We start from the raw sequence: 12887 nt of genomic DNA, 5'->3' as shown, positions 1-12887 counted from the left end.
AGCATTATAATGCTCTTTTTGTTCCCTGTTCACATTTTTACGGCTCTTCAAACGCGCATCAACAGCGGCCAATAGTCTTTCCGCTAGCGCAGTGACGTCACGGCGGCCCGCTGCTGCTCCTTAGAATAAAAAGAAGCGGGGAAGTGAATCCCGAGCAGCACTGCAAAATGTTAGATTCCCTTGCTTTGCTCTTGGAGAAAACATTTCTTCTCGCACATTTTAACTTTTTCACCCCGGCTTCATCTAAGCACGAAAGATGCGCAAAGCGCCGCGAGGACAGCGCTCACTTCCAGCGCGGGGATCTGCTGGAGGTGCCTCGCACTTTGTTCACGCATTTTGGCATTTATCTCGGTGACAACAAAGTCGCGCACCTTATGCCGGACATACTGCCGGCTCTGACGAGCAACAAGTCTCAAATCCAGAAAGTTGTGACGAACAAGAGATTGCTCCTCGGTGTGATCTACAAGTACGCTTTGGTCCGGGTTGACACAGTGGAAGATTTTGCCTTTGGATCTCCTGTTTTGCTCAACGCAATGGATACAACCCTGAGAAGACAGCCGCTGGCCGCTGAGGAGGTCGCCAGAAGAGCCGAGAAACTTATCGGTCATATTCCGTACAGTCTTCTGTGGAATAACTGCGAACATTTTGTCACGTACTGCCGCTACGGGACAGCGGTCAGTCTGCAGACAGAGCAGGTAAACGCGGTCGGCTCGTGAATCGACCCGCGCATACTCCAGATAGCAGCGTGTGATTGGAAGTTAATGATTAAATGATACCAATTCATTGAATTTCTGCTTTGGATGTAACGCACAGATATACACTAGCAAGATTCGTTTAAAAATAGATATAGATATAAAATACTGTTGAAGTTTGCACAGGGACGATTAGAAAAAGTTTTAATAAAAACGTAAGCAGAAACGTAATTTAAGGCTTAAACGGATTAATATGTAACCAGCCTAAATTATTTTATGTAGTTGATAGGCTGATCATATAGTTTAAACAATTAAGTATATTATGTTAAAAACTCGAGTTAGTGACAAATAAAATGTATTGTCCTCTTTAAAAAATATTATAATAAAAAATGTCGAAAATATTGTCATCCTTATTGTCTTATTTTATATTATTTATTTATTTAAATGTATTATTATTATTATTATTTTACAAATATTAGGTTTCTTATTATCTTCCATTTGACATAAAAAAAACTTCTTTTCGTAAAAGGTTAAAATAAGTTTTCTTTTTTAAATTATTATTATTATTTTTTTTTTATTATTACATTTCTATAACTTAGGCAGTCGCGAGGATCTAAGGGAGTCTTCTCCAAGGGTTTCTTGCCACATGACACCAAATTTCTTCACGATTTTTGTTTTTAATATTATACATACATTTATCACAAGACTATTTGTTTGCTTTACAAACAAAATGTACAAAAGAATGCCTAAATGACCTTAATTAAAAATAATAAATACTTTTTTTTTTTTTAATGTTTTCAGCTATTATTTGTACAAATAGGTATAAAGTGCTACTAAAAGAAAGTATTAGGCTACTAAAAGTTAAAAGTTGAAATCTCCCTAAGATGCTCTTTTAAAGTGCCAGACTGGCGTTTAGTGCTGGGTGTTCCCCTTTCCACCTCTCTTTAATTTCTTGCTCCCATCTCCAACGTGTTTTTTCACGTCATTTGGCTGACCGAGAGCTTTTTGGAAAATCTGGGTCATTTTAACGCAGAAAGGAACAACGGCTTCTTTCAGTGGCAAGTGGGTTTGGAGAGTTGCGCGCCCAGAAAAACATAGCAGCACCGTCTCAGATGCGAATGACAGATTGTTTTTGGTTTGTTTTAGCGCTCTGAATCTCACCTATTCCATCTCTTTCCCTCAACAGTTCTGTGAGAGTTTAAAATCAGTAATCCGGGACCAGAGGAGTGTTCTTCTGACCACTTTCATCGGAATGCTTTCCATGTTTTTTCTTGGAATAGCCCCGTGCACCGCACTTCCAACCTTTATCATTCCTTTCATCTTGTGGATGGCTGGATAACAGACACTTCAAGTCTAAACGCTTATGAACTATTTAACCTATTAAAAGTTTGTATTTTTGGCTTTATTATAGAATTGCTAACTTAATCTTTTTTTTTATTGTTTTTACCTTCATATAGCCTATTAACATTTTACTTTGTTGTAAATTTTTATCACAGCCTTTTTTGAAAACATACTGTACAGTTTTAGTAAGTAAATAAATGTAAATTCAAATAATAAAATGGCGTTTTATATGCTTTGGCCTAATTATTGCACAAATGCAGGCTAAAATAGAATTTCATTTCTTTTCCATGAAGAACCAATGGAGCCTATTTTTATAAAGAAGTGGGGAAAAGTTCTTTAGATTATTAAAATGTTCTTCAGGGTATAAGAAAAAAAGTTTCTTGATGTTCCTCCAAAGGTTCTTTGGGGAACCCATAATGGTTCTTCTATGGCACCGCTGTGAAACCTACATTTGGAACCTTTATTTTTAAGTGTATACAGTATGAACATAAATAAGAGTTTTTAATAATATTAATTAATTAAAAAAATTACATTTATATTTGTGTTTATGTTGTCAGTTGTTTACCAAAAACAAACATCAATTGTTTCAATTATTAAAAATGTACAGTTTAACTTAAAAAAATGTTAATTAATGTTTGTATGATCATGCATAAGAGTTGATTTTATCTAACCAATGAGAATCTTGAACAGTTCTATAATTAATTTTAAGGAATTATATATCGTCATAACTGCAACATTTGTTCATTATACAATGAGCATTGCCTTTCTTTGTTACATAAATAGAAAACGTTAGGTAATTTAATCCGCAAAGTGTGGGAAAGTCATTGAGCAACTGTGAATTGTTTGTTTCATTAGGCATGTGATGTACTTATTATGGAGTTTTTTCTGAAAATAGCTCTGGGTTTGTAATCCTCAAGCTCCTCCCCAGTCTGCCTCAGTGGGATAAAACCTGCAGGTGTCAGACCATCTAGAAGCTCACCGCATCTCCAGGATGTTTCCTCTACAGTTCCTCTACAACTTCTTTTCCATCGCTGTGGTCACAGACTTTGAAGAAAAGAAGAAGAAAGTGGTCCAACATGACACCTCCATGTACAAAAGAGGAGATCTCCTAGAGGTCCCTCGAACTCTCTTCACACATTTCGGAATCTATCTGGGGAACAACCGCGTGGCTCACCTCATTCCTGATATCCTGCCGGTCTTGACCACCGACGAGAAGGCCATTGAGAAAATGGTGACTAACAACCGACTGATTTTGGGTGTGATAGCAAAAAAAGCAAGTGTCCGGGTGGACTCCTTGGAGGACTTTGCATATGGAGCAGAAATTCTGGTCAACCACATGGACAAGGTGTGCAGTCGGTCTCCGTTCGAGGGTGAGGAGGTGGCTCGGAGAGCCGAGAAGCTCTTGGGCACCGTGGTTTACAGTCTGCTTTGGTACAACTGCGAGCATTACGTCATGTACTGCAGATATGGCACCTGCATGAGCTTTCAGACCTACCAGGTGAGATATTTCAGCAGAGAAAGGGAGCAGAATCAGCAGTCTGTGATCATCTATATCCAAAATAAATCTGCTAACAAACAATAAATAAATAAATAAATCAAAGAGGTTATCAGAATTATTTTCCTGAAATAATTAATCAGAAGCTTTTTAGTAGGCCTACTTGTGAATATCTTTCAATATTATCAACAACTTTAATATTCCGTACTAAATTATACTTTCTTAGGTTGCTTTTGTTAGACAAAAACAGCTAAGAATGCATTTGTAGATGTATTTGTCCATGTCAACATGAACTTGCGTAATCAGAGTAGCCTAAAGGAGTTAGGGAGCTAAGGAGTCTTATAGAATTCATTAAGCATCTATAGTTCTTTGCTACTTTCAATCAGTTAATGCGTGACATGACCAAGGATACTTTTTCAACCATTGCATTGACTACTTATCTTGATATTAGGATGAAAATATATTAATTTGCATTGTAATGTTTACCAGCTATTGTTGGTGAACAAGGATAAGGATGTGAGGCAATAGCACTAATTCCATTTCAAATGGGATTACACGCAAAAATCAGGTTAAGAAATGTACTGCGATTGAGAAATAAACCGCTTTTATGTAAGGCTGGTGAATGACTGCAGGGTTGAAGTACAATAAAAGTGAACTGGAATAAATTAGTCTGGATAAATAAAATATATCTGTTTATATATTAATGTAGACTCAGGTCTCAGGTCTGTAAGTGACATATTAAGGCTATTTAAACCACAAAAGGCTCAGTTTGCAAACAGGTCAGGAAAAAAAAACATCTATGAGCTGGTATCGGTAGTTAAGTTAATATATGCTAATTAAACAATGTTTATTGGTTTGTTTAATGTTTTGAAATAAATATGGGAAAAGTCACTCTATAATTACCATCATGAGGAAGAGAACAGGCAGGACATCAAACGTGTTTAAATTATCTGATCATTGAACTTTGTGGTGTTTTATTCATTTATATTTTTATTCAGTTGCTCCAGTTAGTTTGGAGCAAGAATGTTAATCTGCAGATTCCAGGGAACAGGCTGTAATCTCTTTAAAACTCTTTCAACAAACACACACACATACACACACACACACACACACACACACACACACACATCTTGCTTTCTTTTTTTTCAATCCAAAGAAAGATGATGATATTCCAACAGCATGATAAAACTAACCACTCTCCAGCTGTGGTGGAAACATGATTTTGCCACAAAAATCTAAAATACAGGCCCATCAAAGGACAACTATTTTGTTTTTGTTTTTCTTGAGTGTCCAAATGATCTGTTTTCCATTAAATGAAAATTAACTATGGAAATCATGAAATCTGTGGTACACATTTGAAAAACTGTGCATTTATACGTTTGGGAAAATTCCACCAATGCAGCACCAAAGAAACTTCACTGTCACCTATTGTTAAGAGAGGCTTAAGCTCCCCAACGGACCTTTCTCATTTTTATCTTTATAATTTTTTAGAATGATTCTTCGGAATCCAAATGCAGAATTCTTAACTTTGTCTTTCTTTCTTGTTTTCTCCTCAACAGTTCTGCAAAGTCGTGCGCAAGACTGTGTGCAGCAAAACAAGCTCTCTTTTAAGCTTTTTGTTATGCTTGTTCATCATGCTTTATACGGGGTCTGTGTCCATCTTTGGAATTTTACCCACGTTTATAATCCCCTTCACTATTTGGATGGCATCCTGAAATGGATATTTGTTAGATTTCTATTTTTTTATTTTATTTTATTTTATTTTTTTACCATTGTTCATCAATGAATTAAAAATAGTGGTTTATTACCCTGGGGCACCTATTGGGCCATTGAAGAAAAAAAAATGATTAAACGCATATAACAATGTGATCTTTCCAGTACTGTAATGTTAAAATGCATCAGATAATTTATTTTCTTACTGTTTGTTGTGAAGCAAAATAATAAATATTAATGTATATCAGTGAAACATAATGATTATCATGTACTGTGTATATTTATACAATACTCGAAGGTTCTTTAAAGAATTCCATGGTATATTTTGTAAAACCATGGTTTGTTAGTCAGTCTAAAAATAAATAAAAATGCCATATAACTTTTTTGTTCTCTTTTTTTTTTCCACTGGTCAATGCACAAGTTAAAAGTGAAAAGAAAAGAAAAAAAAAAAAATCCCAGATTTTTCTCATAATTTTGATGACATGCAAACGTGAAGTGCAGATCAAACGAAGCCCTTCAGCGGAAACGCTCTCGCAGATCATTGGTTGAAACTCGACTGTCAGGTAAATAGTGTTTGACTTAACAGTTAGTCAACAACATCGAACCGTCGATTATCGAGGGTCACACAAAGTTATTTCCATATTTTACATTTCTTAATTCTTTTACCGAGTGTCCAAAAGGTAAGAGAAGCTGTTTAAATGCATTCATATCAGTTTGGAGGTTAACGTTGGTTCCAATGTAAATGTTTTTTTTTTTTTGAGTTGAGAGAAGCGTTTCACACATAACTTAAACTATACTATTAGTCTCACGCAGCTTGGTATAGAAAATATATTCGACTAAAAAACCTTGTTTGGGTCGACTTTACAGGTTCCCGCTATTTTAAATGGTTTGGCTGTTCTGTTGTCGTCGAATATGACGAACGTTTTTTTTTTTTTTTTATTCAAATTATTGACTTAGATTTTTGTCAGACTATCGAAGTTTTTATAAAAATAGTGATTAATTTAAATAATGATTGTTATTTTTACAGATAGATATACATTAAATTCGCATAAGACCGTATATTTTGTTACTTGACAGCTCGATAGTTATGATGCTAGTTAATTGTGTTTGCTAGCTGAGCTGCACTTACGTCATTTCAAGTAACGTAACGTATAGAGTATTCATATAAATGAAAGGCCTCGAGTGGGATACATTTAAGAGGAACCTGACACAAAGGCTTTCTTTGGTAGCACTGTGTTTTCTGAAGTGGTTATGGACGAAGGCAGCACCAGTCAGCCGTCTGATAATAATAAGATGGACAGCTCTAAAGAAGCTGCTCTTCTGGCGCTGATGGACAGGACGGGCTACAGCATGGTTCAGGAAAACGGGCAGAGAAAGTTTGGTGGTCCTCCTCCAGGTAAACTAGGAAATCTTACTGGACATTTCATCACATTGTTCAAATGTGAAGTAAACTGTATACATGTATATAATAACACGCACACACACACTAGGATAAATGTCTATAAAAGTAACATAATGTACACACACGTATGTAAATCTAATAAACTGTTTTTTAAAAAGGTTTTTCATTTTGGCTGACATGGGCACGGAAAATAAAGTTAAGTGGATAGTTCACCATAAAATAAAATAAAAAAAAATGTCATCATTTACTCAGACAGTTTGAGACATTAGAGGATATGATGACACAATTTTCATTTTTGGGTAAACTTTGCCTGCAACCAGTAGCTACATAGCTATTTAGGCATTATTTTAGGTTACTTTTGTAGATAAATTAGACTTTCTAATATCTCTGAATCCAAAATGCTCACAGTTGTCTACAAACTCACAATGAGCTTTTTCGCCTTACCCCCTTTTCACAATCCAATCAATTTAAGATAGAATAGAATAGATAGAATCAAACTTCAGCCCCTTTTCTTGCATAATGCAATTACATTATGGTAGTAATGACCTGCAAATGCCATTTCATGTTGACTTTACAGTTTACTGTTAGATTAATTCATAAGTATATGATTTATAAGTATTGAAAGTTTGCAAAGCTTTAAAACAATACTGTAATAAAAATTTGTGCAAGCATGCTAAATATAGTACAAACATTATTTTTTACAAAGCAAGTTAGTGTTGTTCATAATAATTAACTAAATTAATTTCTTAGGTTGGGAGGGCCCTCCTCCTCCAAGAGGTTGTGAGGTGTTTGTGGGTAAAATCCCAAGAGACATGTATGAAGACGAGCTGGTCCCTGTATTTGAGCGGGCCGGTCATATCTACGAGTTCCGTCTGATGATGGAGTTTAGCGGGGAGAACCGTGGCTATGCCTTCGTCATGTACACCACCCGAGAGGGAGCCCAACGAGCTATCCAGCTCCTGGACAACTACGAAATCCGCCCTGGGAAGTTCATAGGGGTATGTGTGAGTCTGGACAACTGTCGCCTTTTTATCGGCTCCATCCCAAAAGACAAGAAAAAGGAGGAGATCCAAGAAGAGATGATGAAGGTCAGTATATGACACAACTGCATACATTAGAAATTACACAGAACTAAAACAATATAAAAGACATTGTGTGACACCATCTAGTTAACAAAAATTTGCAAGATTTTTTTTTTTAATACAGAAACCATAATAAAACTGTCGGTTATGAACTAATGTCTAGTTGTTTTTGTATTGCAATTCTAAATACAGGTGACTGAAGGGGTCGTGGATGTGATCGTGTATCCCAGTGCAGTGGACAGGATGAAGAATCGTGGCTTTGCCTTTGTTGAGTACGAATCCCACAAAGCAGCTGCGATGGCTCGCAGAAAACTCATACCAGGTGCAAAAGCACGATAGAAATACATATTTAAAAAGATTTATTTGTGTTTCTTGATATGCCATGCATCACTATTTCCATTACTCATATTTTAAGGGGGTTTTATCAAAGCATACTGAAAAAAGGACCATAGTTTCCACAAAAATATTAAGCAGCACAACTGTTTTCAACATTGATGATGATAAGAAATGCTCTTTGAGCACTAAATCAATATATTATATTAGATAGACATATATTAGAATTATTTCAGAAAGATCACGTGACACTGAGGATTTGAGTAATGGATGCTGATTTCAGCTTTGCCATCACAGGAATAAATTAAATTTAAAACATATTAAAAAAGAACTATATTTTAAATTTTAGTAGTATTACATTTTGGATTAAATAAATGGTCAGCCTAAATAAACATAGATAGTCCCTGCCCATCCTTTATTTTTTCTTATTAAACATATCTTAGCTGATTTAAGATACACTAGTTTATAAAAGTAAAACAAGTTATCTTTGCTGGGAAATCCCTGACAGTTTAATCTCTTGACATGCTACCCATTTCCATTGTAGACCTGGTGTTTTCTGGGTTTTTTAAACTTAACGTACACTAATTTTACCCCTTTTTCTTTTGAACACATAACACATTTACCGAAATCCCTAGAAAGCAAACAAGCATCACTGCTTATACTTATTTTTAAGAGAAAATCTACGAGGGCCTGACAATGACTTGTGAACATTACACTTGTTACAACTTTTTTCACAAATATGCGACTTGCTGTGTGTCAATGTCATCTTAATGTTTCAGGAACATTTCAACTGTGGGGTCACACCATTCAGGTTGACTGGGCCGAACCAGAAAAGGAATTAGATGAGGAAACCATGCAGCGAGTGCGAGTCCTCTATGTTCGTAATCTCATGCTGAGCACCACGGAGGAGACACTTCGCTCTGAGTTCTCACGCCTGAAGCTTGGCTCTGTGGAACGTGTTAAGAAGCTGACAGATTATGCCTTCATCCACTTCTATAACCGTGAGGATGCCCTAAATGCTCTTGAGTCCATGAATGGAAAAGTTATTGATGGTTCGCCCATTGAGGTGACTCTTGCCAAGCCTGTCAGCAAAGATGGGAACAAAAGATCCGGGTTGCGGAGTAGCTATGGTGGAGTGGCACCTGCTGGAAATTATGTTGATTCCAACTTCTTGTTCCAGAGCAGAGATGATGTGACCATCGGCTTGGGAACTGGAGCAATAAGTGATGGTTTTAGCGTGCGCCCCGTTAACCTCCCACCTCATTTGGGCAGCCCGTATGCAGTAGACTTAGATCGCTGTGTGTATCCGTTCCTACCCGGATCCCATTTGGTCCCGGTCAGCCTGAACACCCTGAAGCCCAGCCAGTTGAGCTCAGCTGTGTCATTGCTTGATTACTACTGCCACAAGAATGACTGGTCTCTGCCAGAGTATCATCTCTACTCCCTAGCCGGACAAGAGGGAAAAATGCTGCTGATCTACAAAGTGGTCATCAACAGCACCAGAAGCAGCTTCATGCCTGATAAAGCCTGCACCATACTGGAGGACGCCAAGGAGCTTGCTGCTCAGAATGCGCTCTGGAACCTGGGTTAGTTTATCTCAGTTGCTCACTGGTTTCTGTAGCTTTCATTTCTGTAAAGCATTTAAATGAATATTGGGTCACATACAACTTGAAATTAGGAATCTTTAAGATTTGGATTTAACTGTCTTATTAAATAATTAGTGCTTTTAAAGTTTTAATTTTGTGATTGTTAGATGATGTATTGGCAGTGACAAGTTGTACCAGTTCACCAAGACCTAATACTTAAACATTGCCTTGTATATTACCATGCTAATCTCTCAGAGAGTTGTCATGACAGATTTTTTTTTATTTAACAATAAAGTTGTTCAAAACTGACAATAAAGACATTTTCAGTGTTACAAAAGATTTCTATTTTAAATAAATGCTGAAAAATGTCACAGTTACCATGAAAATATTAAGCAGCACAGCTGTTGTGAGCATTGATGATAATAATAACAAATGTTTCCTGAGCACCAAATCAGCATATTATAAAGATGTTTGACAGGTCATGTGACACTAAAGACTGGTGTAATGATGCTGAAAAAAAATCACAGGAATAACACTTTTCTCTTACAATAGAAAACTATTATTTTAAATTCTAATAATATTTCACAATATTACTGTTTTACAGTATAAAATAATATGAATAAATGAAGCCTTTGTGAGTGTAAGGGGCTTCCTTTAAAAACATCCTTTAAACAGTCTTACTGAAAAAGTCTAATATTGTTCAATAGCAATATGTTGTGCATCACTACTTGAAATATAAGTATAAGCTTCACATTTCTGCTTTTAGACCTTTGGGTATGATTGTACTGTAAACCCTTTTTTTCCTGTGTGTGTGTGTGTGTGTGTGTGTGTGTGTGTGTGTGTTTCCTTGTAACAGATTGCTCTATCAATTCCCCTGGCTCCCCTGTGAATGTTTCTCCCCCTGCACCTTCTGGCTCTGGTTTCCTGTCCTTTGGATGTAGGTCTCTGCCTTACCCAGCATACCCCATGTCCTCCATCTCACCTCCCCTGTCCATCTCCTGCTCTTCTGCCCAAAGACTCTTCATCCCCAACCAGTCATCCTTCCTGTAGTCAAGTCATTCAGTATCTGTGAACTTTCTTTTCTTACAACGTGTTTCTTAAATGTTCATATGAATAGTTTTTTATTGTTTCACTGACTTTTTGTTTAGTGCTATTTCAGTTGAATGATTAGCAGCAGTGGCAGGATTCTTTCTCCATTCACATACTTTAACATTCAAGCTACTATTGTTGTTTCTTTACCTAAGTATTTTGTGTATTCTGTTTGGGTGTTTATTTCCCTTTTTAAGAAGTAAGTTATTTACTTGTGTTAAATACACAGTGTTTGAATAGAAACAAAAGACATAAACTGTTACGATATATTAAAACGGAAACATATTCTTAATTAATAATGCAATAGTGGGTAGGTAATGTTGCTTTGTGTTACATTTCCCTGGCAGATTAAATCTCATAATTTCAGTTTGATTGTTTATTTTCTATGCATTTAAAAAGGACATTTTGAGTAATGCTGTAACAATGCTCAGATATTATAACCACGGTTACACTTTATTTTAAGATGTCATTGTCATTGTTATACATTTAAGTAACATTAATTAACTACAGATACTTATATGGTTAGGGTTAGGATTAGGGTTTATTTTAGGGTTACTTGCATGTTATTATGCATAATTTATTGTTGTTATTATTATAGTAAATACATTTAACGTGTAACAAGGAAATCTTAAAATAAAGTGTTACCACAACCACTTAGTCAAACATCACATTAAGTTAGTACATTAAAATTGCACTCTTGATTTGTTTATTTTGAGATAGATGGCAACATGAATACAGTGTCAGGCAAAAGCCTCCATGTAAGATAAGTTTTTATTAGGCTTTTATAATTTTTAACCTTTTTAACATTTCATTGTGTTATACTTTTAGGCACTTTTATGCAAGACATTTTAATTTTATTTAACAATTATTTATGACAGATATTATTCAATTATGATAATTTAACCAAGTAAATATTCGAACAGTATAAAATAATAAGTACATCTTTATTAATCTGTGAGGGCCATTAGGTTTTGAGAATGCAAAATTAATTTCTTACATTAGGATACAGGCAAAATCAATATATGGCTGTGTTTGCATATTTTGCATTCAACTAAGTATATCCAATGATTTAGGGGAAAAAAAAGTCAAATTAAAATGTGCAAATTATATACACACATGGTCAGTAGTGTTGGTACCCATGGTAAATATGATCAAAGAAGGCTGTGAAAATAAATCTGCACTGTTTATCCTTTTGATCTTTTATTAAAAAAAATAACAAAATTCTAACCTTTCATTGGAGAATAAAAATTTAAAATGGGGGCAAATTAAATACACATTTTCTTTAATACACATTGGACACAGTTATCAGTACCCTTTTTATTTAAAACTTTATAAAAACAATTTTTTTTGGATTATTGTCCGGTTGGAAGATCCAAACATGGCCCATTGTAAGATTTCTAACAGAGTCAATCACTTTTTGATTTTTTATCTGTTGGTATTTGATAGAATCCATGATGTCATGTATCTAAACAAGATGTCCAGGAACCTTCAGCAGAAATATAGGCCGTATATTTAAAAACATTAAAAATACAGCAATATATTTAATTGTACACAAGGGGTACTTTATATGACTGGTCACCGAACTCAACTTGAGTGTTAGCTGCTAAAAAGCTAATTTTTTAGTTAAATCAGTCCCATTTGAAGTTCCAGTCGTGTCTGACAACTGAATATGCTGGGGATTGTTTTTGGATGAGAGAATTTCTTTTCTTGATTTTTTTCATCTTCTTGAAACCTCCCAAACAACATGTGGTGTAGGTGCTGTTTGATATATATATATATTTATTTATTTTTTAAGATCTTCTGTCCCTGAGACTCAACTATTTTCTGCAATTCTCCAGCTGTGGTCCTTGGAGAGTCTTTAGCCACTCAAACTCTCTTTCTCACTGTGCATTAGGACGATATAGACACGTCCTATTCCAGGCATATTTGTAACATTTTCTGTTTTTCTGGAATTTTCACTGCTCTAGCTCTTTTGTTCACAAATTAGTCACTTTCTAATTTGCGAAGCTCAATTATCCTTTGCTGCACCTTAGAAATATATTCTTTGTTTTTTCTCATTGTGATGGATGATTAAGGGAATTTGGCCTTTGTTTTCCCCCCATTTATATTCCTGTGAAACAGGAAGCCATGCCTGGATAATTTCATGTTCATCAC

General features: G+C 35.5%; 3 protein-coding genes across 5 annotated transcripts; all 3 read left to right on the top strand.

Moving 5' to 3' along the window:
- Nucleotides 1-93: 93 nt before the first annotated feature.
- LOC109107035 (lecithin retinol acyltransferase-like) lies at nucleotides 94-2478 on the top strand. Its single transcript, XM_019120310.2, has 2 exons — nucleotides 94-695; nucleotides 1879-2478. Exons 1-2 carry the CDS (start codon nucleotides 168-170, stop codon nucleotides 2029-2031), a joined length of 681 nt encoding a protein of 226 aa, XP_018975855.2. The 5' UTR covers nucleotides 94-167; the 3' UTR covers nucleotides 2032-2478.
- An 87-nt stretch (nucleotides 2479-2565) lies between these two features.
- On the top strand, nucleotides 2566-5353 carry lratb.2 (lecithin retinol acyltransferase b, tandem duplicate 2). The gene is made up of 2 exons (XM_042716880.1): nucleotides 2566-3531; nucleotides 5088-5353. The coding sequence occupies exons 1-2, from the start codon at nucleotides 3025-3027 to the stop codon at nucleotides 5241-5243; spliced, it is 663 nt and encodes a 220-aa protein (XP_042572814.1). The 5' UTR covers nucleotides 2566-3024; the 3' UTR covers nucleotides 5244-5353.
- Nucleotides 5354-5708: 355 nt separating this feature from the next.
- rbm46 (RNA binding motif protein 46) lies at nucleotides 5709-11099 on the top strand. 3 transcript variants are annotated; one of them, XM_019120307.2, is made up of 6 exons: nucleotides 5712-5804; nucleotides 6471-6637; nucleotides 7394-7731; nucleotides 7918-8047; nucleotides 8838-9644; nucleotides 10501-11099. In XM_019120307.2, exons 2-6 carry the CDS (start codon nucleotides 6493-6495, stop codon nucleotides 10692-10694), a joined length of 1614 nt encoding a protein of 537 aa, XP_018975852.1. In that variant the 5' UTR covers nucleotides 5712-5804; nucleotides 6471-6492; the 3' UTR covers nucleotides 10695-11099. The 3 variants fall into 3 exon arrangements, with proteins under 3 accessions (XP_042572813.1, XP_018975852.1, XP_042572812.1); XM_042716878.1 differs by having other exon boundaries at nucleotides 5786-5921; XM_042716879.1 differs by lacking the exon at nucleotides 10501-11099 and having other exon boundaries at nucleotides 5709-5804; nucleotides 8838-9649.
- Nucleotides 11100-12887: the final 1788 nt, after the last annotated feature.

Source organism: Cyprinus carpio, chromosome B1, assembly GCF_018340385.1.
Source record: "Cyprinus carpio isolate SPL01 chromosome B1, ASM1834038v1, whole genome shotgun sequence".
NCBI lineage: Eukaryota > Metazoa > Chordata > Actinopteri > Cypriniformes > Cyprinidae > Cyprinus > Cyprinus carpio.
Note: the sequence above shows the minus strand (reverse complement) of the source record. Positions and strands in the feature narration are given on the sequence as shown.

What these genes read in the sequence shown, in the direction of transcription:
- LOC109107035 (XM_019120310.2), top strand. Translation starts at nt 168, where the DNA reads ATGTTAGATTCCCTTGCTTTGCTCTTGGAGAAAACATTTCTTCTCGCA. An exon ending in TCAGTCTGCAGACAGAGCAG is followed by an intron (nt 696 to 1,878) that starts GTAAACGCGGTC and finishes TTCCCTCAACAG; the next exon opens with TTCTGTGAGAGTTTAAAATC.
- lratb.2 (XM_042716880.1), top strand. Translation starts at nt 3,025, where the DNA reads ATGTTTCCTCTACAGTTCCTCTACAACTTCTTTTCCATCGCTGTGGTC. An exon ending in TGAGCTTTCAGACCTACCAG is followed by an intron (nt 3,532 to 5,087) that starts GTGAGATATTTC and finishes TCTCCTCAACAG; the next exon opens with TTCTGCAAAGTCGTGCGCAA.
- rbm46 (XM_019120307.2), top strand. Translation starts at nt 6,493, where the DNA reads ATGGACGAAGGCAGCACCAGTCAGCCGTCTGATAATAATAAGATGGAC. An exon ending in TCCAAGAAGAGATGATGAAG is followed by an intron (nt 7,732 to 7,917) that starts GTCAGTATATGA and finishes TTCTAAATACAG; the next exon opens with GTGACTGAAGGGGTCGTGGA. An exon ending in GAATGCGCTCTGGAACCTGG is followed by an intron (nt 9,645 to 10,500) that starts GTTAGTTTATCT and finishes TCCTTGTAACAG; the next exon opens with ATTGCTCTATCAATTCCCCT.